At 37.4% G+C, this 26,280-nt stretch overlaps 1 protein-coding gene across 1 annotated transcript; it reads left to right on the top strand.

The window, feature by feature from the left end:
- Positions 1 to 305: 305 nt before the first annotated feature.
- LOC149010204 (importin beta-like SAD2) lies at positions 306 to 24,911 on the top strand. The gene is made up of 22 exons (XM_089164432.1): positions 306 to 687; positions 1,149 to 1,284; positions 1,375 to 1,462; positions 1,779 to 1,931; positions 4,562 to 4,724; positions 4,852 to 5,036; positions 5,169 to 5,342; positions 6,860 to 7,005; positions 7,119 to 7,242; positions 7,324 to 7,504; positions 14,381 to 14,540; positions 14,664 to 14,705; positions 14,790 to 14,908; positions 15,022 to 15,220; positions 16,805 to 16,936; positions 18,275 to 18,378; positions 18,562 to 18,741; positions 19,094 to 19,233; positions 19,336 to 19,475; positions 19,655 to 19,812; positions 23,218 to 23,344; positions 23,430 to 24,911. The coding sequence occupies exons 1-22, from the start codon at positions 598 to 600 to the stop codon at positions 23,582 to 23,584; spliced, it is 3,096 nt and encodes a 1,031-aa protein (XP_089020558.1). The 5' UTR covers positions 306 to 597; the 3' UTR covers positions 23,585 to 24,911.
- The last annotated feature ends 1,369 nt before the right edge of the window (positions 24,912 to 26,280 follow it).

Below are 26,280 nucleotides of genomic sequence, written 5' to 3'. Positions count from 1 at the left end.
TGAAAAATTACAGGCCAAACTTTTGAAAATAAAGATGTATAGAAAAGAGTAAAGAAAAAAAAAGAAAAAAGAAAAAGAAAAAGAGTTGTCCCTTTTTTTTCTTGTTGAAGTAGAACTCTTTTTCTGTTGAAATAGAAGCGAAGTAATCCAGTACGAGGTTGTTAATAACGGGGCTAATAAAGTAATAAGTTAATAAAATAATAACCAGCCAACGACACGATTACCAAAATACCCTTACACCAGGTGAAAAGTAAAACCCAGGGTCGTTGCGGCTGCATTCCAATTAAATCTCGCAACGTGCAAACGCGATACATCATACATCAACCCCCGCATGTCGCCCATCGCCCACTCGTTGTCGATTTTTTATTTTTTTTCGTTAGTAATAGGAGTGTCACAACCCTAGCGATTTAAATACTTCACTCCCTTAAACCCTTCCACTGTCTCTCCTACTGCGCAGAGCAGGAAGAGACAGCAAAGATCACTTCTTAATATCCATCCTTCAATTCTGCTACTTTCGGAATCTCTAGAGTTAGTCGAATTCGAAATTATATATCTGCAATTTATTTTCGGATTGGTTTGGTCTTGATTTCTGCGGCCATGGATCTTCCTAGCCTTGCCGTTATTCTTCAGGCGGCCCTTAGCCCTAATCCAGATGAGCGTAAAGCTGGTGAACAAAGTCTCGATCAGGTATAATTTTAGTGACTTTTTGTGTTCAATTTATATCTTTGACCTTTAGTTGTTGTTACTCTTATTGCTTTTGAGATTGGTTATGGGTTGAAGTGGACGTTACTCGAGGAAACTCCTTGTTGGATATTGTCAATACAGTCGATGGGTGTAGACTATATAGTTTGTCCTTTTAGATTGATATATTAAAATATTAATTTATATTAATATCAATAATAATATGAATATTATTCGTTTTGTAATTACAAGTATCATCGAGCTCTCATTCTTTAGGGTTTGATTTATTTCCGTGTAATAATTTCTGGAATCCTGTGGATTTTTGATGGATGTAAACTGATTGTTTGCTGGTGTTTTGGTTGGCTGCAAATACATGAAATTTCAAACATTTAAGTACTGTTCTATTTATTTATTTATGTGGTTTATATTTATATAAATTATATAATACTTTGATCACTGGTCTGCAGTTTCAGTACACGCCACAGCACATGGTAAGGTTGTTGCAGATTATTGTGGATGCAAACTGCGATCTTGCTGTGAGGCAAGTTGCCAGTATTCATTTCAAGAACTTCGTGGCAAAAAACTGGTCTCCTCGTGAGCCTGGTATGTCAATGGTGTAAGGTTTTAAACTTCCAATTTTTTCATTGTTTCTTCTATGGGGAGTCTGATGTTAGTTGCTTTTCATCCCTTTAGATGAACAACAGAAGATTTTGCCAACTGATAAAGACATGGTGAGGCAGAATATACTTGTATTCGTCACACAAGTACCCCCATTGCTGAGGTAAGGCTGTTTGATTTATGTACTGTTCTACTCAGGATCTATTGAACTCATGGAAGACGAGTTTCCTCCCTTGGTGCACTCCACATATTTATGCTCAAATTCTAACTATCATATTGCAACTGTTTGTATAAGTTTTACTTACTTCATCAAAACTTTACACTGTTTTCCTATGGTATTTTCTGGTGCAACTTAGATTGACTGGTTTCATTGTTTTTACCTTTTATTGATAGTTTTGTTCCACTAGTTAAGAATATGAATGCATTATTTGGTAATAGGCTTCAGTTCTCTGTCTGATATGTGAAATGAGGTTTCACAGGGCACAGCTTGGTGAGTGCCTTAAAACAATTATTCATGCTGACTATCCTGAGCAATGGCCGAGCCTTCTGCAGTGGGTGAAGCACAACTTACAACAAGATCAACAAATTTATGGAGCATTGTTTGTTTTGAGGATTCTTGCTAGGAAATATGAGTAAGTTCTTTTAGTTTATACAAAATAGATTTTATTCAATTTCTTCTGGTTACAGATTTTCTATTACTAGTAGTAGTTATCCCCTGTGTGATTTAATGATTTTATATCTTTTTAATCAACATAATCCCCACTGGTGGTTAAGGGTTAACTAACAACTTTAAGCTCTCCCTGATTGAATCCCAAGCAAACCTAATTCAGAAAATTAACAACTACTACTCAGTGTTATCCCAACTAACTGAGGTTGTCTGCCTTGATCCTTTCAAGGCAATGAAGGGAAAAATGATGTCCTCACAAAGGGACAGGGATTAATTAATGTGAAGAAACTAAATTGGGAAATTTAGACCTGGAAAACGAAAAACAAAAATGATAGTAGGAGTAAAGGGAGGGATAACCATGGAAATGAGGAAATCTCAGGTACAAGGTTTCAACAATCTGAGTCCTTGCTTCAATGGGCTCTGCCAAAGATCATACTTGGAATGAGACATTGGCTGTGCATGTCATTCTTCACAATCTCACCTATGGGCATTTTAGGCTTGCCCCTTTTTATTTAGCTCCATCAATGGAATCAGAGCAGTCATTTTTTTAGGGAATCTCCAGGCATCTGTTGCACATGACCAAGCCTCCTCAGGCAACATTCTCGAAGCTCGTTGCTGATGGGGGAACTCCCGTTTTAGCTTAAATAATATTTGCTACACTTATTATTCTTAGTTTAAATATTGAAGAAATATTCCTACTTTCTGGATGGAGGACAGATTCTGTGACTCAGTTTCAACTTAATTAGAATAAGAATCCTTTCGAAGCTCAGGCCGACTTTTGACAGATAACCAACACAATCTGAAATTCACTGAAGTCTGAAACAAAACCCCAGAACTGAAAAGTTTTAAATTAATCTGAATGGTAGACCAGATTGGGAGGGAAATCATGACGGAGTATTGATCTTAGCTGGCTTACATAATACTATTGATAATATCTCAAATCCATTGGGTGAATGAGAATCAATTTGAAAAGTTGTAGATGAGATTCTCAGAATCAGAAAATCCACAAGTTAGAATCTGCTAGATCTCTGGTTGAGTTTCTTAAATGTGGTAGACTGATTGGCGTGCTGCTGTCTTTCAACATAGGCTGAACAAATCATAGGGAAGCAATAAGACCATCTAAATTAGGAATGAATTGGCTTTTTTAATGATCAGCACATTGCCACTGTGAACAAGTAAATCTGAGAATGAGAGTGGATTGTATCTGAGATTCAAATCATTAACCAGAGTGATTTACCATTGACTGTTCATAACGTTGCCTGTATACTGTTAAAACAAAATAAAAGGAAAGAATGGAAGAGAACCAAGGTTTCCCGCCAGCACTTAAAACCTCTGTCAATCTTTAAGTCACTGTCTAGCGTCCACTGATAAGCACAGTCGACTTGGAATAAACCAGTTTCATAGATCCCCAAAGTACCTGGGCAAAAGCCTTACAATTTATTGTTATTATTATTATTTTGGTATAACAGCCTAAAATAAAGTTCTACTCCAGAAGGGAATCTTATAGTTGTGTAGCTGTTACAACTCACTATTGAAATAATAAATATTGAATAATTACCAAATGGAATGAAGCCTTAACAATGGTTGGAAGGCAAAAACTATGACTAGACTATGGAAATAAACTCCATTTTCGATATACTCAATATACGTTTGAAATTTTGAATAAACCCCTGATATTGGACAGTTAGGTACGAATTGAGTGAACATGGTATTCCATATTACTATGCTGTTTGCAAAATAGACTAGGTTGTTCTTTTTACATTAGTTTATAATCTGAGAAAAAGATGAATAGTGCATCCTAGGACCAATTTGTATCGCTAAAATGATAACAAAACACATCTAAGTTTTGGTGTAAAATTATTGTAATGTTTAAGTACTAGACCTGCAGCAAGTGCAGCACTGGTGTCTCCTATCAATTTCTCATTGGGTTTCTTATGTGGAATCAAGGTGCCTAGACCATTTCGAGCTTATAAAATGTATTAAGTTCAGGGAGCTGGATTCTTTCATGCTTTACTGGAAAACCTGTTCCATTATGCTTTTAGGCTGTTGCTATCTCTGGCTGTTAGGTTGGCGCAGGAATTTAGTGGACTTGTTATTTTTTTTAGCATAAAATTATAATTAAAATTGGGACCAATCTGAAGTCTCCAAGGATCTGCATAGGGTTTTGTGAGATGATTTAATCATCTTAGAAAGTGTGCTGAACATGGCTTAACAAAAACCATGGAATACCAGAGCAAAATCTATAATTGGTGTTCCATGCAGTTGTGATAAGCCACCAAATTTGCTAGGTGTATGTCCAGGATGTTCTCTGTTGTTTGAAGGTTGGACTACTGAATCATCAGATTAGGTGGTGGAAAGGTGTAGGAGATGCATGTTAGGTAACGGATGTTTGGAGAATTTTCTCTGGACAATTTATTAACCTTGAATGAATTGATTGATGTCTTTCATTTGTTGGATTTTTGCTTAAAATTTTCCTTTTAATTTCTATAGCTTTTCCATCCATTTATTATGTAATTGTTTCCCCTATAGATTATTATATATATTTTTTTATGTTTTGTTAAATTTATACTTTCCCTTGTTTATTCTTTTTTGAAGATTCAAGTCAGATGAAGAGAGGACACCAGTTCACCTAATTGCTGAAGAGACCTTTCCTCATCTACTCATTATCTTTAGCAGACTTGTTCAAATCCCCAACCCATCACTAGAAGTTGCAGATTTGATCAAGCTTGTCTGCAAAATATTCTGGTCATCTATATATGTAAGTTTTTCTTGTATAGGAATATTTTCCCAAATTATGTTCAGTTAGAGTTTCACATTTTCCTTGTGTAGGTCTATGGGAATCATTTCTTCTTTTCCTTTTCCTCCCTGTAAAATTGTTTCTTCAGTTAGAGATTCCTAAGCAGCTGCTTGATTCCAATGTGTTCAATGCATGGATGATGCTATTCTTGAATGTATTGGAAAGACCTGTGCCTTTAGAGGGGCAGCCTACAGATCCAGAGCTCAGAAAATCATGGGGATGGTGGAAAGTGAAAAAATGGACAGTGCACATTTTGAATAGGCTCTACACTCGGTGAGTTGTTGAATTTAAAATTAGCCTTGCGCAAGCTGTAATACTTTTTCCCCCTTCCTTCTTTATTTATTTTCTTCTATTTGTTATTTCTTAACTTTGAGATGGTCATTCTTTCTCTTTTGTCTTTGACAGGTTTGGAGATCTGAAACTTCATAGACCAGAAAACAAAGCTTTTGCTCAAACTTTCCAGAAGAATTATGCTGGGAAGATTCTAGAATGCCACTTGAACCTACTGAATATAATTCGAGTAGGTGGATATTTACCTGACAGGGTTACCAATCTTATTCTGCAGTATCTGAGCAACAGGTATGTGTGATGTTGTCCAATTACTACCTTGTTGCTCTAACTGATGATTTATTCTTGTACTAAGATTTACCCATTTGCTTGTGAGTGACAGCATTTACTACTTGCTGATTTTCCGATATGTATCATCTTTTTACCTTTTGGAATAGAAACACATCTTGAATGAATCATACTATGATTCTTCAATGGCTTGGTACAGTATGTAATTAATCATATGCCTTTCCTGTTGGGCAGGCTCAGGTGGTTTTGCATTTGTATCTGTTTTTTATTATTATATTATATTATTTTTTGGAATGGTGAATCGAAGATTGATGTTGGATATACTACTGATCATAAAATGGGTAGAAACATCACACAAAATCTAGATGTTTTGAGATGGACTATGAAATATGTCATGTAGATTGATTTTCTCTTTGTTCATTCAACGAACAGTTTGACTGGATCATATCCACGTGTCTTAAATCATTAGACTCTGAAGATATCAACACATGCCTGTGTATGTAGAATTTTTTTTAGGCTTACAGAAGAAATCTAGACTTCATCATTTGGAAATTGGTCAACTCCAATTTAGAATATTTACTGAAGAACAAAAGGGGAAGGGAGTGAGTCCATCACCAAAGAAGAACTAATGGAAGACAAATTAATGCTGGAGAAAAGAAGAGGATGGTAGGTTGTTGCTGGAAGGAGTCGCAGAGGAAAAATAACTCCAGTGTTGCCAAGAGTGCATTGCCAGAGAAAATATTAATGGAACTATGGAAGAGAAGTCAATATAGGAGGAGAAAAAGGACCGATTATTGCTGACTTGCTGGAGAAGAAAGGTGAAGGGAAACTAGCTGAATTCATTGAGAGACAAGGGAAAAAATAAATAAATAATGGGACTCGAATTGCTTACCTAATGTAAAACAAACTTGAATAAGATAAACTAACTCAGCCTACATGACTCTGTCTCTTACTACTAACCTTAGAAGTTAGAACCAACTTGGAAAGTAGGTAGGCCTTTAGGTTTGACCTGTACAGAGTAATGCACCCCCATTTTAATGACGGACACTTCTTCCAAGATCTTTTTGAAGAGAACCAACTCATATGGGACCAAGAAAGGGTTTCTTGATATTTTGGTTTGTGGAATATGGGGGATTATTTGTGATATGGGCTTTGATGGGACGATTTTGCTAGTAAATACCCTATACGACTGACTTGGTCCACATGACTGACCATAATTTAATGTAAATCAATTGTACCAATTGGTTTATTGATTGATTACAAGACCCAAAAGTAAAAAACAAACAACTTAATAGAACCATGGGTTACTGGTGGACAGCAGCCGCCTTCTTCTTCCTTGAATATTCAATATACCCTTGGCTCCATATCACGAGTTGGCTTTTCTAGTCACTGCTTTAATTCTGGAACCCAAAGTTTTTATTTGCAAATATATTTCTTTGTGTTATGTTTTGCTGGAATATTCTTAGAAACTCATTCAGACTCAGTTGCTCCATTTCTTCCCTTGCCGTGTTTTCTTACAGTGTATCCAAGAATAGTATGTACCAGTTGCTGCAACCTCGACTTGACATTCTTCTATTTGAGATCATTTTTCCTCTTATGTGTTTCAATGATAATGATCAAAGGCTTTGGAGTGAAGATCCACATGAGTATGTGAGGAAGGGTTATGGTTAGTGTTTGGAACCTGGCAATATTACCTGAAAGTTCTCAGATAGCTTCTTTTGGTTTGAATCCATGTTAAGATAGCTGGTTTTAATTTTTAAATTTTTTTTTTGGTTGCAGATATTATTGAAGATCTGTATAGCCCTAGAACTGCTGCAATGGATTTTGTGAGTGAGTTGGTTAGGAAACGTGGAAAAGATAACCTGCAGAAGTTCATTCTATTCATTGTGGAGATTTTTAGGAGGTACCTTTGCACTCTACAGCCTACTGAATCTTAGCTGGAGCATTGTGGTTGACTCATCCTATGTACTGTTTTTAAATCTAGATATGATGAGGCCCCAGCGGAGTATAAACCATATCGACAAAAAGATGGTGCTCTTCTTGCTATTGGAGCATTATGTGATAAATTGAAACAAACTGAACCTTACAAGTCTGAGCTTGAGCGCATGTTAGTGCAACACGTTTTTCCTGAATTTAGCAGTCCTGCAGGGCATCTTAGAGCAAAGGTTTGTTGCTTTTTCTTTCACTTTCATTTCTTTGTCCTTTTTTGGCAGTATGTCTGTAGTTTGAGTTTAAATGTATTTTGCCTTATAATTCATTTGCTTCAAGTACTTGGTTTACTGTTTGCATCCCCCTTGTGATACATAAGATTGAAATATTTCTGCTAAAAAATTGCTAGGGATTCAACCATAGAGTACAGCAGCAGGCCAAGCTAAGGTTGCTTGTCCGTTTATGAAGCTTAAACCATAGGGAGATGTCCCGCCTAAGAAACTCCTTTGGAACTTCCCTTTCCCATCTCTGATGTACCCTCAGTTAAATGAGGATCCAAAAGCCAAGATCTTTGGTCAGAATTAACTCAAGCTTCAAAAAGAATGGGTTAGTGTATGTTCTGTTGTGGCCTATGGTGTGGATTTTGAGGTATAGGTTCAAAAGGGTTTGGACTATGGGTGTGATTGATTTGTTGTAATCATCATGTAAGGGATGGCTTTAATTAAGGTTAAAGGTTTCAGGATAGGTTTCAAGAATTAGGGTATGCAATGAACTTCCCCCTTTTTTTGTTTTGGGGGGGGGGGGGGGCTGTAATTGCCTCTGATAGGGTTTTTACTAGGTTGGTAATATCCTCAAAGTTTGGAATTTTGATGGGTGGATTAATAATTATGAAGTTTCAAACTCTCAATTTCTCTTTCCTGCTATCTACTTTCTTCTTTTTCTTCTTTTTTTCCCTCCTTTTAATGTTTGAATATCTTTTCTTGTGTTTGTGATCAAACAACACCAGCAGCAACCCCCACATTCCCCTTGTTTCCCACAAGATCATAAGCCATTATCTTATGACTCATTACCGTCGTCATCCTTACCGAGTTACTGTTAACCCCATATTTTTGTTCCTAGACTGCCCTTCCTAATTGAACCCCCCTTCCAAAAGTAAAATAAAATAGAAGGGTAATTTTCATCTGGACCCCCTGAGGTTAGGTCCATGTCATTTTTAGTCCAAATAAATGGATACTTTGCATATGCCTCCCCTGAGGTATCCAATAAGATCAACTAAGGACAAATTGTGATTTTTATGACGAAAATACCCTCACGTCTATTCTACCGTAAGATTTGCATCATGTCTTCACAATTGAATCCAACGGTAAAAATCAAAAGAGTGAGAGTATTTTATGAATTATTAAACCTTTGAATATAAAATCAAATAGCGTGGGTGATTTTATTTACAATGGATTAGTGGATTGGGTTCCATCTCGCCTGAGAAAAAACCCTGGTCTCTTCTTGTTAACGAATTACCTGTGTCATCTTCTATCACAAAACTGGTTCAACCTTAAAATCTGATCTCTTAGTGCTCATCGTTCTTCTTGAAAACCACTTGACTCCTGAGACGGATTTCAGTCACAGAAGAATCATTAGTTAGGTTTTCGATTTTAGATTAGGGTTTTCCAGAGTTCGGTTTCGATTTTATTGATTAGGGTTACGCTAGCCACTACATTGTTGATTTTTATTATTTTGAAAAACAATACAAAAACCAGTCTGCATTGATAGGATACTTAACGCAGATAAAAAACCAAGGTAAGTAACGGGCTAGGTTTTGCAAATTTGCAAACCCAGAAACCCTTAAATGTAAGAAAAGGAAAAGTGGGGAATTTGGTGCGAGATCAGCCAACACCACGCTCCACACCGGAACGAATCAATCGCCAATCGCCGATGTTCCTTGAGCTTTTTGGATTCTCTCTCCCAGTGAACGGTGATTTCTCCTGGGGATTAATTCATCTTCTCCTTTTTGGAAAGAAAAGAAAGAAAAACATAGTGCAGCTTGTGAAGGAAATGGCAAAGAGTTGCAAACACTTTCTCGTGATCTGAATTGCAGAACTTCTTCACCTTTCTATATTGCAGCGGAAGTGGATGTTTTGGTTGGAGATTTCGCAGAACTTCTTAATTTCGACGGTGATTTTATTTGATTTTATATTCAAAGGTTTAATAATTCATAAAATACTCTCACTCTATTGATTTTTACCGTTGGATTCAATTGTGAAGACATGATGCAAATCTTACGGTAGAATAGACGTGAGGGTATTTTCGTCATAAAAATCACAATTTGTCCTTAGTTGATCTTATTGGATACCTCAGGGGAGGCATATGCAAAGTATCCATTTATTTGGACTAAAAATGACATGGACCTAACCTCAGGGGTCCAGATGAAAATTACCCTAAAATAGAATGAAAATCTGTTTCTTCCAATAAATCAGAAACCCTTTCCCATTCCCTATGTGCACAACACCCTGAATCCTTTGATCCTTTCTTTGATCTCCTTCATGACATTCAGTTCCACCAGTAACCTCCACAGAACTATAATCTATTCAGTTGTTTTGCCCCTGTTTTCTCTTTATTGTTCATATAGCACTTTCCTCGCTGCCTTCTTATCTGTTCAACACAATCAGATTCCCTGTCAAACACGGTTTCTTTTTCTTTCCCCCTCTCCCATGTTTGCCTGCTAATCAACATTGGTCTCTTTCTTCTTTATACTAATTTACCCGTATTCCGGTTTACTCCTCTCTCCACATAGTTTCCCATTAAGCCCTCCCTTTTAACATCACACATGCTTTTTGATGTCTCTTTTTTCAGAAATGCTCCTCTTATTCATCAAGTTTTATGTTTAACATTAACTCCCCCCACCCCCTGGCTGAACAAACCTTATTGAGCCTTGTTATAATTTTGTCTTCTATAGATCTCACTCGGGTTTGGAACAACCATTTATGATAGAGAGAAGTAGAATAGCTATTTCAGTCAAGGTTTGAAGTCTGAACCTGACAGATAATGCTGTGACCTTGTGATTGTCATGGCATTAACGCGCCTGGGGGGCAAAGGTAACCCGACGATGGGCCGATGGATGAACAATTTTTTGATCCACTCTATGAACTGTAAGCGGGATCTTGCAAGAGGACACAAGGTCTGGATTATTTTGGGGAAAATTTCAAGGACACCCCAAGTTGGCGAAAAGTGCAGATGCCCCAAAATTATACCAAATTAGATGTCACCTCTCTTTTCTGTTATAAGCGCCGGTTGGTTGGAGAAAAAGATGAATATACCCTTGGTTGTATTATTCTTTATCTTTTTCTTATAATATAAAATGATGAATGGAGGAAGAAAGAAGTTGAATTAGGATTGTATTTTACTGAGGGCAACACTATAAAATCACAAGAGATTAAGGGCAATTTAGGAATTATGAATTATCTAACCATGACTTAACTGAATTTGCTAATGGAGTGTTCCATTGTGCAAATTTAAGACACATTTTGGGGGGGGGGGGCTGTTGGCTTAGTTTTGAGGTGTTTGTGTATGTCCTTATTTATTTATTTTTTAAAACACAAGGCCTGGATTTGCATCTATGATCTATGTGGGTAAGATGATTAGCACTATGATCACAATCCAGTTTTATCCATTTCCCCATCTGCATCATTCGCTTTTGTAAAACCCAATTACTTCCTTTAATGAGGCATTGTTTTGTTCATGATGGTTGATCATGAGGTAACATTGGATCATCTTCCTACCAAAGTTGATGTCTGTGGATGTTGAGTGAGGTTGATATTTTGTTTTTATAAAACTTGTGGTGAAGCTTGCTTGTTTGTCTTCAACACCCCACTTCACCTGGGCTCCTGGAGAAACGCAGCACAGCCTAGGACCTGCCCAACCTTAGACTTGCTTTTAGCCAACTTCAAAGCCAGATGTAGAACCGGCTCCGGTGCTCTTAAATTCTTAATACTTAGTTTTTTTGTAGTTTATTTTATGAGGGTTATTGTGTAAGCTGGTTTTTATTAGGGTAGGTTAAGTTCCTAGTTTTGTTAAGGGTTCAGGGTTGTTCCTTTTATTATTTAATAAACTATTAAATTAAATGAACATGTTCAAGTTAAAGATTATGGGATGATCTATTTTGTGCATGTGCACTCTTTCCCCTTCTCCCCTCTTTTCTTCTTTTTCTGTGTTTTATCTTCTTCCTTTTCCATGCAATTCTTCTTTTCTCAGTTGTCCCCTTCTCCCGACTGTCTTTTCTATTTTCCTTTCTCCTCTATCCTGTTAATTAGTGTTCCTTGCTTAGTGTTTCAAGTCTAAGGTGTTGGTTCCTTTAGTGTTTGAAGCCCAAGGTGCTTCTGTGGTTGGTTATTCTAATCTTCTAATTTGCCCAACCCTTTATCCCTTTTTTCTTACTTATTGTTATTCCTAAAACCTATCATTAGAATTTACCTCCTGTCTAGACTAACCATTGAAATCCGTTGGAAATCCATTCCAGTCTACATGCCATTACTTCACCTTATCAAGGGTACACATCAAATTACCATGCAAGATCCAAGGTTGTATAGCATTCCCTGAATGTTCAGATTCCCCAAGAAATTCAAAAGTCAAGCTTAGATCTACACCATTTTGACAATCAGATTTATCGTAAACTTTAGGGATCTTCTCCATATACCATTACCAAAATTTCCTCCAAGTTTTATCTCTATCTAACTACAGGATCTTTTGATCTGGAATCCCACCCTATGTCTCTGTGAGACATGTTTGTTTCTGCAGAGATTTATTTGATCCATTAGTTGGCTCACTGTCACTTTAACCCTTCATTGTCACAAGTTCACAACATTCAAATCCTATGTCAAACAATTAATCTGGAACATCATTTGACAGTGCTTCACAATCATAGGGCCCTTACTGAAATTCCTAGAGGGACTATCTTTTGGGTGGTTGAGTTATGTGTCCTGGGTTTGGCAAAGAAAAAGTCCCAAAAGGTGCACCTAAGGCTGGGTATTCTGGTCATTTTCCAAGCCCCTTTTTTGGGGCCCAATATGGGTCTTATTTTGCTCCCCACGATCGTAGGGTTAGGGATATAATTTATTTTTATTTTTTATTTTTTTATTTTGATGAGTCAGTTAAGAGTTATAGTCCACTAAAGTTTATGTTGAGTTGCTAGGATAGGGTTCCTTAATATTTGGAAACCTTATCTTAAAGTAGTTCTATTTTAGTTAAGTGTTTGTTGAGTTACGAGTAAGTGTCTATAAGAGATTCCAATATAAGGCCTGGAATCTTTAGTAATCTGATTCCCTTTAAGTGTTGTTCTAAAATAGAAAAGAGTTATTTCTTTTTTGGAGTATTAGTATTAGTTGTTTTAATTGAGTCCTATTTTGACGAGTATCGTTTACTTAGAGGCCAAGTTACCAATTTGAGTTTAGTTGGGTTTGCGAGGCTATAAATTGTGTAAGTCTTAATGTGATTGTCAGTCGTGATCATTGAATGAAAATAGAGTTTGAGAATATTGGCTTGTTAAAGTCATGGGTTCCTTAGAGGACACCCTGCGGCTGGGTTTGTGCATTGTTTCTTCAACCTTAAGGTTTTCAATCACCAATTCAAGCATTCTACAGAGAGCTTTCTGCAATTCTTTCAATTCACAAGTAAGTTTAACCCCAAACCTCCAACCCCAGCCTTCTTCCCTTTCTGTCTGCAGCCATCCCAACCCCTCCCCGTTTAGTTTCAGACCTTAGGAGCAGCCCTAACCCCATCGCAAATTCCCTCTCACCCTTCTCCTATAGTTTTCTGCAAATTCCAGCCCTTCCCCATGTTTTCAGTCCTAACCTAATAGGAAAACCATATTCCCAGCCCCAGTTGAACCCCTTTCCTTCCCTTTTGGTCACCTAGAAGACAGTCCTGATCTTATTTTCCTCAATGCAGCCATATTTCTTAAGTTTAACAAAAACATGCAATTCATCTTCTTCCTTGGATTTGCAGAATTTTCAGAATTTTCCAGAAATCAGGATTTTATTGAGTTTTGTCGATTAGACCCTACCCTAGTTGAAGGAACTACAGTAGAAGGTCTGATCTGCAAAACCAGCAAAGCTTAAACCCCTATTCTACCTTGGCTAGGACACCCTAGAAATCCTAATTGAGTGCTGGACCTACATCATCCTAAAAATCTAACCCCAAATTTCGGGGTTACATCGTTGAGTTGGTTCTGAATTAAAGTCTTGGAAGACTCGCTTCTAGAGTCCTAGTTGGTCATCTATTTCCCCAAATGTGAAACTCCTTCCCTAATTCTGTCCCGATAGAATTGCTTCATTACAGATTCTGTAGCGTAGGCCCTTAGTGCTCTGATGCTATCTAAGGCTACATCAATCATTTTTTCAAAGCTTATCTGAGGGGTATGACCTTTTCATGTATTTTGTCTTTTTCTATTACCAGCTGTGTTTTGCTGGGTCTGCTTTTGTTATCCAGCTGAATCTCTTGTATGGTTTCCAACCTGAAGCATATGGTGAAACTCAGTTATATTCTACGTTGTTGATGCTAGGCGAAAGGCACAGATGTTTTGACATAGATTCAGGGAAATATCTTGTCTGGTTTAGGTTGTTATCATCTCAAGTCATGGAACTTGGGTTTTAAAATTGCTTGGGCAAGGGCCTCGTAAGTGTCTCAGGGCAAGGTAAAAGATAGACACTGTATCATAGTTGTTAAGATGCTGGGCAAACCCAACAAGGTGCATAGAACAACATCCATAAGAGGTTGACGTTGCCCAACAAGTGCTCTCCGAACCAAGCTAGGTAGTGTCTTATCACTAGGCTCACCAACCAACCTGGACTTGGATTCTTTTGTTTATATTATAAAATGCTTTCTCCAGGATAGGTATATGCATCCACATGTTTATTGGTCCACAGGCCTGCTCAAGAGGCTTTTGCCTCAATTTTGATTGCATTAATCTTCAAAGGTTCATTTGCGCTTACATGTGGCTACCATGTTTTTTTTTATTTTTTATGGCAGTGGTCAGTGGTTCATGCTCTAATTTATAACCCTTGGTTTCTGTGGTCCAAGTTGTCTTGGCTTAATTCATTTTAAATTGTGTATCTGGACATTAGGCAGCATGGGTTGCAGGCCAGTATGCACACATTAATTTTGCAGACCAGAACACTTTCCGCAGAGCTCTACACAGTGTTGTTTCTGGCTTGCATGATCCTGAGCTTCCAGTTCGTGTTGATTCGGTCTTTTCATTACGCTCTTTTGTTGAATCCTGTAAAGGTATATGTAATCAGAGTCTTGACTCTTGAATCTCTAAAACTCTGTTTAATTCTGTGGTATTATCTTTTATTTTTTGTTTATATATTGGGTCCATATGATAAATGATTCTCATTTTTTGTTCAGATTTGAATGAGATCCGCCCAATGCTTCCTCAATTACTTGATGGTACGTGGTCTTTTGACTTATGACCCCTCTACTTGTATTACGAGCTTACATTTATCCAGTTTGTTTATAACTTATCATCTGCAGAGTTTTTTAAACTCATGAATGAGGTTGAGAATGAGGACCTCGTTTTCACTCTAGAAACAATTGTGGACAAATTTGGGGAAGAGATGGCACCTTATGCTCTTGGATTATGCCAGAATCTGGTAAAATTTACTGTGTGTGTATATATATTGTGGTCTCTGTTTGTATGCTTAACATTTGTCTTATTTGTTATCTGAGAATTCTTATTTTTGTTCGTTTTTCTTCCCTAAATTAGGCTTCTACATTCTGGAAATGCATAAGCGCTGCTGAAGCCGATGATGAAGCTGATGATCCTGGTGCCCTGGCTGCAGTAGGTTGTTTGCGTGCTATCAGCACAATCCTTGAGTCTGTGAGCAGGCTTCCTCATCTCTTTGTCCAGTTTGAGCCTACTCTATTGCCTATAATGCGTAGGATGTTGACTAGTGATGGGCAAGGTAATATTCTCCTTAAATAAGGGAGACATTTGTGTTTCTGAAATTCTTTTGGATGCTTTGTTATCCTTGATTTTTCTGTTCAGTGCTTTACTATGTTAGGTTGCATGAATGTTAGAACTGCATTGTTATGTTCTAGTCTCAATACTGAAGGCTCCCGCTACTGCAGTGTTGGAAGGTTAGAAATGCATTATTTCAGCTGCATGTTAGGTTAATTTACATCATGAGCATGGCAACTTATGGTTTTCGAAGAGAGAAGACATTGATTGAGCTTGCTTACCTAGAAGCTAAACCACTTTGATTATCAAGTATGGGTTTTCTAAGTGTTTTGGTTGGCTATATAATTGGGTGTATAGGATACCCTACTAAAACTAGCTGTAAATTGGTAACCTGAAATCATTCCGAATTTACATTTGTACCTTGTTAGGACACCAATTTTGTGGGTCACGTATCATAGGCGTAGAGTACTAGGGTGTTGTAGGGGAGCAACTTCAAATAAGGGAATTAGTTGGTTAGGATTTGTTAGGATTGTGTTAGGGGTATATAAAGGGAAGTGGTGTTTGTATAAGGTTTTTTTTTTGGGGGGGGGGGGGAATAAATTCAGTTCTGCTAGGCAAGGTTACTTGCAGGAAGGGGAGAAGTTTGGGTGGGCACTGTGAAGAGTGAGTTTAGATCTGTAATAGAGTTTTGTTAGAGAGTGTAATTAGCCATTATATTCTTTTTTCTTACGGATCGGCTTTTACCTTTCAAGTGTTGTGTGTGTGTGTATTGAGCTAATTCAGGGAGTAGAATAGAGGTGGTTCTGGTGTTTGATCAATGGGAACTTGCAGGTTCGATTGAGGGATAAGAAGGGTTCTTATCATACGTCTTTAGGGATATCCATACCTGTCCCATTACTAATATGATTCTGATATGGTACCCCTTTCCAACCTGTTATTATATGACCACTTAATTATTAGATCAAGTTATCTTGTTGGATTTGTTTTCTTATTTTTATAAATTTTTAAACATGTGAATATTTTATGTAGATTTTCTATTTAAATAAATACAAGAGAATTCTAGAGCAAAAAAATTAAGAAAATGAAAGACTTAGAAGAGTAGAAAGGAAGGAAAGTTGCTCAATTCTTAAATTCCTATGTTTACCCTCACTAGTAAAATTGTAATGATGTCAATGATAATAAAAATTTTGTATTCAATCTGCATTCATAACCGTTTAGGAGAATCTGTATTAAAAAAATAACTATCCTATACCATCTGCTGCCCACATCATCTGTTCGAAACATACAGGATGTTGTCTAAGTCTGTCCGAATATATATTAGGATGTGGATATACTATTGTCACTACCTGATCTGAATCCAATATGTTTAAAGTCCTAGCTAGAACCCATCTGAGGAGTGCTTTACTTCTGGTTTACTTTCAGATTTGATGGTTATTAAGTGCAGGTCTTTGGGATGCTTCCCCAGTGACGTGCAAAGTATTTGATAATGCCCTGTCATTTCCTAGTTGTTAGGCTTGAAATAATGGAGTTTCATGACTTTTACTTTGTAACACTGTTGTCTAATTTTGATGTATTTTTCCCTCTACAGAGGTTTTTGAGGAAGTTCTGGAAATTGTGTCATATATGACATTTTTCTCTCCAACAATTTCTATGGAGATGTGGAGTCTTTGGCCTTTAATGACGGAAGCATTGACAGATTGGGCCATAGATTTCTTTCCGAGTAAGTTGCATCCATTTTTTTGGTTAAAGCTATGCTTAATTTTAAATTGTCTGACTAATTTATAATTTTCATCTTTTGTGTAACGATGGTGGGTGTTGGTGTGTTAAAACTCTTTATTTGAAAATTTGTGTAAGTTTGTTTGCTCTTCATTTGTTGATTATTTTGGACAGGATGCATTTATTGATGCAAATACGAAGTCCATCCTTACAATGTTTATCATGTTGTCTTGTAAAAAAATCACTTTGATCATAATCTCTGTAGTTAGGCTGTATACTGTTCAGTTTGGGATTTACATTCTTGAACTATGACATCTGAACTATTGCTGATAAAAGAAATGTCTTTCTGCTTTCCCAAGTCCTCTAACCTTGTTATTGCACGTAATGGAATCATTGACCTGTTTGTTGATCTTTGGTACTGATGTGAGGGGTCAGCCATGGTGATCGAACAATGCTGCATGATTTCTTATAATATTGTTTGTAGGATTCTCTATTTCAACAAAAAAAAGCTTTCCGGAGGATCAGATTGCTGAACAACTTCTCTTTTCCTTCTTTCTTCTTCTTCTTTTTTTTGGCTGATTGTCCCCCAACACCCAACTTGCAACAGATTTTTAACTGTACATCATAGCCATCAAAGTGTCGTCTAGGCGATACCATGGCAACATCTAGGCAACCAAGTTCCTTGGGCACCATGGACACCTAGGCAGATGCCTTTCTGCCTTGTTTTGTATCACCATAATTTTTTACGCTACTGAATGCCATAGTCATGTTACCACCTTGATTACTATGCTGTAAATGATTGAAAGACATCTTTGTGCTTGGTTGATCGAGGAAAAGAAATGATTATGATGAGGGTGGTGTCCTCCATTGCTTACAATTGTATGATTGGCCACGATAGCACCATTTAACTTTCCTCTTGAAAGGAACATCCAAACCAATTATTTGGAAGTCATTCCCCAAGTTTCTGTATTGTGTTTCGGTCTTTCAAACTTTCAGGGGAATAAATTCTGGCTGCTTATGTGCTGTATGTTTTCTTTTGATATAAGGTTCCGCCTATACTTGCTTCCATCTTGTTTTGAATATATAAAGCCAACTGACCATTGGTGTCTATCCTTTTGCTGGCTCAATGTTAAATTTGGCAGTCAATATATTTTCTGTGACTTTCTGGATGCTATAAATGAGGATTTTGTGGTGTCTTGCTTGCTGTCAGTACTAATTTTCTTGTTGGCTAATGGACGAAGGATGCATTGCAATTTATACATCATAAAAATCTACACAAACTTCAGATGCTTATTGTCCTGTCTATGCATTTTGCATCTCATAAAGCTCAATTTTTGTCTAGATATTCTGGTTCCATTGGACAATTATATATCCAGGAGCACTGAGCATTTTCTAACCTGCAAGGATCCTGACTACCGGCAAAGCCTTTGGAATGTACTTTCGTCTGTGAGTATTCGTGATCTCTATTAACATTGCTCTTTTTTTCTTGTCCTTTTTATATAAAAGCAGCATGTGGTAAATCCAAATAGTTATGGTTTTTATGTTTATTTTTATTTTTATTTTTAATGCGTTTGTCAGTGTTTCCTCCTCCATAGTATTAAAGGAACAATTGTTTTATATATGCTGCAGATCATGACAGATAAAAATATAGAAGACAATGATGTTGAGCCTGCCCCTAAGCTTATTGAAGTAGTTTTCCAGAACTGCAAAGGTCAAGTGGATCAATGGGTTGAGCCTTATCTTAGAATCACTATTGAACGGTTAAATCGTACTGAGAAGTCTTACCTGAAGTGTCTTCTGATGCAAGTGGTGAGAACCTTTATCTGGTACCTCAAATAAATAGAGAATGATAGGAAAAATGGCAGTGAAATGTTTTGTTAATGCTTGTTTTTCTTTAGCACTGTTCTGAAACACGTGTTTTTCACCCATAACATTCTTTTTTCTGTTGGGTTGGAAGTGTGATACAATATTTCATCCAGAAGTAGATGTTGTTTGCTCTTTCTGCTCAACCAATGTATAATTTCGATTATGTCTGGCTACATTTCAATTGGTAAACCTTGGATAAAAGAAAGAGATGCTGTATGAATTAGGTTACATGATTTGTTTCTCCTATGAAGTTGGAATTGGGAGTACTTGATTAAACCTCTCAATTGTTTTGTAGATAGCTGATGCGCTTTATTACAATGCGACTTTGACTCTGGGTATTCTCCAAAAGCTTGGTCTTGCGACAGAGATTTTTAATATGTGGTTTCAGATGTTGCAACAGGTCAAAAAAAGTGGTGTACGTGTAAATTTCAAAAGGTGACTTAGATAGTGCCTCTGGTTGTGTCTTTATGTGAATTGTTTATGGTAAATTTAATCGCTCAGTTCTTGGTGTGGTTTATAATTCCTTTATGACTGCAGGGAACATGATAAGAAGGTTTGCATCTTGGGATTAACATCTCTTCTTGCACTTCCTGCGGATCAGTTGCCAGGGGAAGCTTTAGAACGTGTTTTCAAGGCAACACTAGATTTGCTTGTTGCCTACAAGGATCAACTGGCAGGTTGATACATTATTCGTAGTTCAAATTTATTCCCTGTTATGGTTTAGTTAACTGTAAAATGTTTCGTTAGCACTTGTGATGTTCTCATGGTGCAAGTGCTTATCACCTGGGCAACATCAGATTCCTGTTTGTCATCTGATTCATGTATTTGTTCATTCCCCCCCTTTTTATATGTATAGAAGCTGCAAAGGAGGAAGAAGTTGATAATGATGATATGGATGGCTTCCAAACTGAAGAGGAAGAAGAAGATGATGATGGGTCTGACAAAGAAATGGGAGTAGATGGTGAGGATGGCGATGAAGACGACAGTGCAAAGCTACAAAAATTAGCAGCCCAGGTCTGTGAGATTTAAATTTCCTTTCATTTATTTATATTTAGGAAAGGTATTCATGGATGGGAGATTTTCACGTCAGCTCCATCATATAAGGGATGTAGTTTATTTCAACTCAGATTGGCAAAACTGCATTTAATGCTGGTTGAACTCTCACCAGAAAAATGAAATGCAGGTTGAGCTTTCACCCCAAAAAAAGAAATGCAGGTTGTGCATGAAAAATTATGCCTTTTCTTTTTCCTAAAAACTAGGGGACCTACAAAGTGGAGAAACCCTAGAAACTAGGGGACCTACAAAGTGGGCTACTAGACTCTTAGAATTAAACACCTATTCTTGACGGATAGTAAAGAAAGAATTTGCAGCACTTGAAATCTGATTAATCATGCATGTAAGACAGCTAAAGTAGAGAAATAAACACAATAAGTCCTACTGGTAAACACAACTAAACAAGAATCAATAGGAAAACAATGGGATGTGGATCCTGGCACCATAACACTAAATTTAATACAAGAGTATTATGAAACTTAAAGAAATTAGAGCTGTCCTAATCAATATCAGATTTCTAACAAGGAATTCAACAATTAACAATGTAAAGGGAGTTTAGGAAGTTTTTGTTTTAAACAAAACTACTGCCAAAGAATAAATGAGAAGTATTTAGGGAGAGATAATTTTACCTGCTGATCCTGGCTGCAAAACAGGGGTTAGAAAGCATTTAGGAACAGAAATAAGAGAGAGAAAAAATATTGTGAAGTAGTGGTGAATCCTAGGAAAAGAGGAAAAAGTATTTTGTAGTACTGGTGTATCCTAGGAAAGAGAGTAGGTGATAAGAGAGAGGGAGAGAAAGAAAAGAAACAAAGAGAAGAGAAGGGAGACTAACAAAAAAAAACTAGACTGTCGTTGGGTAGAAAAATAGAAGGAAATAAGGGAAGAGGGAAGAAAAAAAAAGAACAAAGATTTTTTTCTGCAAGAAAAAACAGAACAACCATGGAGTTTGGGGAAGAAGAAGATTTTCAGGAAAGAAACTAGGTCTTTTTCGAGAAAAAAGAGAGTAGATCTTTGTAGAGGAGAGCAAGGGGTATTTTTCTAGTGGGAAACAAGGGTGAAAGGAGGAAAGAGAGGTTACTTAGAGAGAGAGAGAAGTGCTGGTTCAACCAAGAGAGAGAGAGAGAGAGAGCTTTATTCATTGATTGCCAAAAACGAATTTCATACAAGGTTTAAATAAAAAAATTGATCCCTCACAACCCTACATGTTTAATTCTCAAAATAACCCCAACTTAAGTTGTAAATATAACTCACACCCAAAAATAATTCAAAATTGGGCCAAAATAGACTCTAGGCCCATCCCATAAAGACTCAAACATGAAATTAAAATATTTCAATAGTAAACTACTATCCAATCCACTAAGACTAAGGAAAATAACATGACAAACTGCCTATGAGCAGTGTTTCTCATCGAACCATAGGATCCTAGCAATTCGATAACCTCCGAACTCATTATCCATCCACATAGATGCTATCGTGGGATGATCTCTACGTCAGCGTCGCCGGTAAACTCGGTACTGCTCACTGATGTCCTCATCATTTTGTTTATTTATTTATTGATACTTGTTTTGCTAACAACGTTTCATGTGGTTAATATTGGTTTCCTTTTTCTTTTGTTTATGGAACTAGAAGTAAATGATTTTACATCCTATTAGATAAATGGTTTTATATCAAATTTGAATACTGTAATATGTTATAATATCCAAAATTGTAGGACCAGGTATGCTTGCTTGGTTCTTGTTGGATTCTGAGCCATCTGTTTTTGCTATTACTACTATCTATCATTGCTTGGCATTACTGGAGCTGGTGAATCTGGCATGATTTTATTACAAGTTTCTTACGTCTGACCCACTTAAAATGGGCCAAAACTCTAGTTGACTCATGGGATAAATTACAAATCACCAGGTTGGGGTCAGTGCCCAGTTATTGGAATTCAAAATTTGAATGTAAGACGACCAAATTACCCCTTGAACCATGTAATGACCAAACTATCCCCTTGGGATCCTATTTTCATTGTTCTACCAAGCACCCCTTCATTAGGTGGGTGAAGAGGTTCCCTTTTCCTTCTTCTTCTTTCACATTGCCTGCCGGAAATACCTACAGGCCCAACCCTGCCGGTTTTTTCTGAATACTTGTAATTCTCTCTCCCTCTTTCTCTGGTTTTGAAGAATCGGGGATGCCGGCAGTGTGTGAGAGTGCCAAATTTCCCTCTATTTCTCGGGTTTTGGAGAACTGGGACTGCCGACAGTCGCGTGAGAGAAATAGGAACGATTCATTTGACCTAACTCTTGGAATTTTACCTTCTAACTGGAAATTTGCAGTCCCTTTTTGCCCTCACCTTTTACAACAATCTTCTCTTCCCATTCTTTACATTTCACTTCAATTTATCAGGTTTCAGTGGGTTTTTATTTGGATAATTTCAATCATTGTTAGGAACCTGCAAGTGAGACAATCTGAGCTGGAAAGGACCTCTAACTTTAAAAACCAACAATGGTTAAGTCTGAATCGTCTGATACAAAGAAAGAGAAGAACCAGAGGGGAAGAACCCATCCTTCAATTTTTTTTCCTTTGTGGGTTCAATCCTCATGGTATTCTTACTGTGGAAGTGCATGTATTTAGGAAGATAACGCTAAAGCATTAATTTTTTCAAAGTAAGCAAACCCAGATCAGAGAAAAGAGGAGGAGAAAGAGAAGAAAACTACCAATGGCATTATGGCAATAATGGAATTAGTTGGGCACAAGGAGGTTTTCTGCAATTATGTGGATAATAAATTTGGGGATGGCGACAATGAACCCACCAGTGGTGAGTGTGGCAGAAGGGGACGGTAGTGGGTGATTTCCGGTAGGGAGAGGGTAGGGGTGGTGGTTTCTGGCAAGATGTATGAAGAAGATGGGTGGGGGGGGGGGGGGGGGGAATCCCTTCACCCACCTAAGGGTTTGGTATGATATGAGAAACAAGGGTACTTTAGTAATTTTCTCTCTTTAAATTTTGTGGGAGGGTATTTGGTCATTTAACAATGGGAGTTAACTGGGCACTAACCCCAACCATTAAGTCATGGGTGATTTGTAATTTATCCCACATAAGGGAGTCAACTAGAGTTCTGGCCCGTTTTAAGTGGGTCAAATGTAAACTGCTCTCTTATTAATTTTGGGAAGGTCAATAGGTTTTCCCTTTTGGGGCCATGGGGCTTCTTTTTTTTTTTTGGGGGGGGGGGGGGGCACGGAGATGGGTAGACACAGTAGTTGCAACTTTGGCATACTGATTCTATAATTTCGTCGTATTTCTGTCTTGGTTCCACGTCTGGGATAATTTTGTGTATCATATCTACCTAACATATGATTACTAATTGTGGCTTTTTGTGCACATAGGCAAAGGCTTTCCGCCCGAATGACTCGGATGATGATGACTCAGATGATGACTACAGTGATGATGAAGATTTGCAGTCACCAATTGATGATGTGGACCCCTTTATTTTCTTTGTGGATACTGTCAAAGGTATTTAATACTCAGCATATATCTAGCAGTTTCATGAAGGGACTTTCTGGCATCATCTGACTCTTAAAACTTCCTTTGCTCCAAGGTTTGCAAGCATTAGATCCAGGGCGGTTACAGAATCTTATGCAAAGGCTTGATTTGCACCACCAGGCCATGGCAACCAGCGTTGCACAACATGCTGATCAGAGGAGAGCAGAGATTGAAAAAGAAAAACTGGAGAAGGTGGCGGCTACCTCATGAGTCCAGTACAATGGTTGCTTTTTTGTGGTTCTGAGTTTTGTTTGGTCTCCAATAGTTGCTTCCACATTGCAGTTGAGGTACGGAAAGTGGTTGCGAGTTCAAATAGAGTTTGGTTGGTTCACTGGTCAGGGTGGGGGTATCGGAGAGGCCTTTAGGTTTGACGTGAGTGGACATGGATGTGTCTTGGGTTCCTAAAGGAATGGCAATCAACTTAGAAGTATGGGGAACTGTCTTCCATTTGGTTCTCCCATTTGCTTCGATGCATCTGGAGCAAAGTATCCTCTGGTTGATCTGGCTTTTCACAAGTGCTGCACTCCCATCAGGGTCTTTCCCTCGCACGTGCTATATTTCATTTTTATATTTGTTTCAGTTCCAGGTTATAGTCATCATTTGTTCGGGAAGAAATTTCCCATTCTTTTATTGGGGGTGGTTAGCCTGACAGGGTATTTTTGGTTTAGGACCCCAATGCATCTCTTTTTTAGGTCATAGCAAGGAGGGTTTCAGGTATAGTGTATATGATTTTCCTTTTAAAGGAAGGAGTTTGGTAGTTGTATTTATAATTTTTCGTGGAATATTGTCAGCTCAGTATGTCTCAATTTTCTCTGTTCGTAAATTAGGGCTTGGGTTTCTACCAAGAAAAAAATATCATGGCTTTGGTTTTTGGGGGAGGCTGGCCATTTTCAGATGTAAGACAGCTATTTATTCTTTATGTCAACTCTTGTATTAAGAGACCTTTGTAATATGTACACAATTTCTCTCTGAGACCGTTTTCAAGCCCCAAGAATGCCAAAACTTTCGGCTGGTTACATATTCATGCCCTCTTTGAAAACTAAGTAGGGTTTTCCCAATCTGATTATCAGATTGCTCACCGGAAGTCCAAAGTTGACTTCGTGGAGTTTGGCCAGGAAGAAGATTAGTGTGGTTACTCGTGTATCGTCTTAGACTTTGTCCCATGGCAAACGGTTCTGATGCAATTTGGCCAGTATAGCTAGATCTTCAATCATGAACTTATGCTGATGTTCAGGTGTTCTCTCTATTAGGAAAATGCCATTCCATTGTCAAGCAAGGTTGGTAGAGTGGTAAGATCCATATTTCTCAGTGGAGAGGGAGAGGTCATAGGTTCGACTCTTGCGGACAATAAAGGCGGTGCGCAAAAAATTGGCCCGGATGAACATAGACAAAAAAAAATCCATTCCATTACTCTTATGGAGCGTATGTAAATGTTACGACTCTGCACGCCAAACAGAAAATTTGTGTTTAGGGTTGTGAGCCGAAAACCAAAGAATGTTTCTTCTCCAAAGTTCACAAGGTCTTGAGATTGCATCTCTACTAACAAGAGGCTTTTAGAGAATGCAAGTGTTAATGTTCTAAATGTCAGCTTAGTTGGTAGTGATCAACATTTTCAAGTGGGAAGGTTAGGGTTTGACCCTCCAATGATATATATAATAGTTTTTACCCCCTCTTCCCAACCATCGCTCTCTGTGGCGTAAAGTCAAATACAAAAAATACGTTAATTTATTATTGATACAATTATTGAATGTTTCAACTGGAGAATCATCTGTCCCAGCCCTTGTTTTCATGGCTAATCTGCATAAGATTAATGTCACCATAAAAGACCTTTTTTTTTTGTTAACCATGAACAACCAATTGGAGGAACTAATATAGAATTGTTCAAGCTACTTCTTAAGGTTTTCAGAGAAGGAAGATTACCCGTCCGACTTGGTACATGTTTATGCCTATCATCTTCCTATTTCCCAACAATGCCAATGGCAGTGCTCGACTAATTCGTCTAGAGTCTCTCAACAAATCCACATTCGTCCTTCACTAAATTAGTCTATATAATCGATATGATCCATAAAAATCCTTAAAGATTACCTAGAAAAAAATTCGGAAAGAAAAAAACTATACTTTACCAAAAAAAAGAATGGTTAATTTTCTAATATTTCTATTAAAAAAAAAGGGAGCTTTTGCACAAGTCGACTTGAGGCCATTTTTTTACGTAATACTACCTCAGACCTTTTAGCGTATAACAATAGTTTGGTAATATTTTATGATTTTTCCAATTTTAGAAAACAATCATTAATTGGGTCTAAAAAAGTTATTGTTGACTCAAAGGACAAAATCTATATATTTCCATGGCTTGATGAGCAAGTCTTTTTAATACCAATAATGATTTAATGATAACCAAAATTTTTGTTTGTTGCCATGAAGATGATACATGATCCTTTAGATTCAATTCTTTGACAGTGTCTTTAGAGCTGTAGATGTCTCTAAGGAGTAAGAACTCACAAGACATACCAAAACTCAAATGCAAAATTGAAATGGTTATCCAAAAAACAAAAACCTCAAATTTAATGGCTTTGAACATTGGACTTGTAGCCATCGGTTACAAGAAAAAAAATCGTTCTATTGGATTGGACAGTTGTGTACTGATTTTGGCTTCTTAGAGTGCACGTGCCCATGATACTCAAAATAGCTTAGAAGTAAGGGATAAGCTTGAATGCTGCGTATTAAATGCAGAGTTTCTGTTGCCAACGTTTGAGATGGTCGAGATTTTGATCTGGAAAATTGGCAGCACAGTGTCTAGTGAAGATTGAGATTTCGATCTTGACAGTTGGCAATACAGTGTGCAGTGAAGTTGGACATTGGAAACAATGTCTAAAATATCTCACTATACCATACAATACTAGCTGATA

This window comes from Hakea prostrata, chromosome 7, assembly GCF_041222555.1.
Source record: "Hakea prostrata isolate BN-2017 chromosome 7, UWA_Hpros_2, whole genome shotgun sequence".
NCBI classification, from domain to species: Eukaryota; Viridiplantae; Streptophyta; class Magnoliopsida; order Proteales; family Proteaceae; genus Hakea; species Hakea prostrata.
The sequence above is the reverse complement of the archived record's forward strand: the minus strand, read 5'-3'. Positions and strand labels throughout refer to the sequence as shown.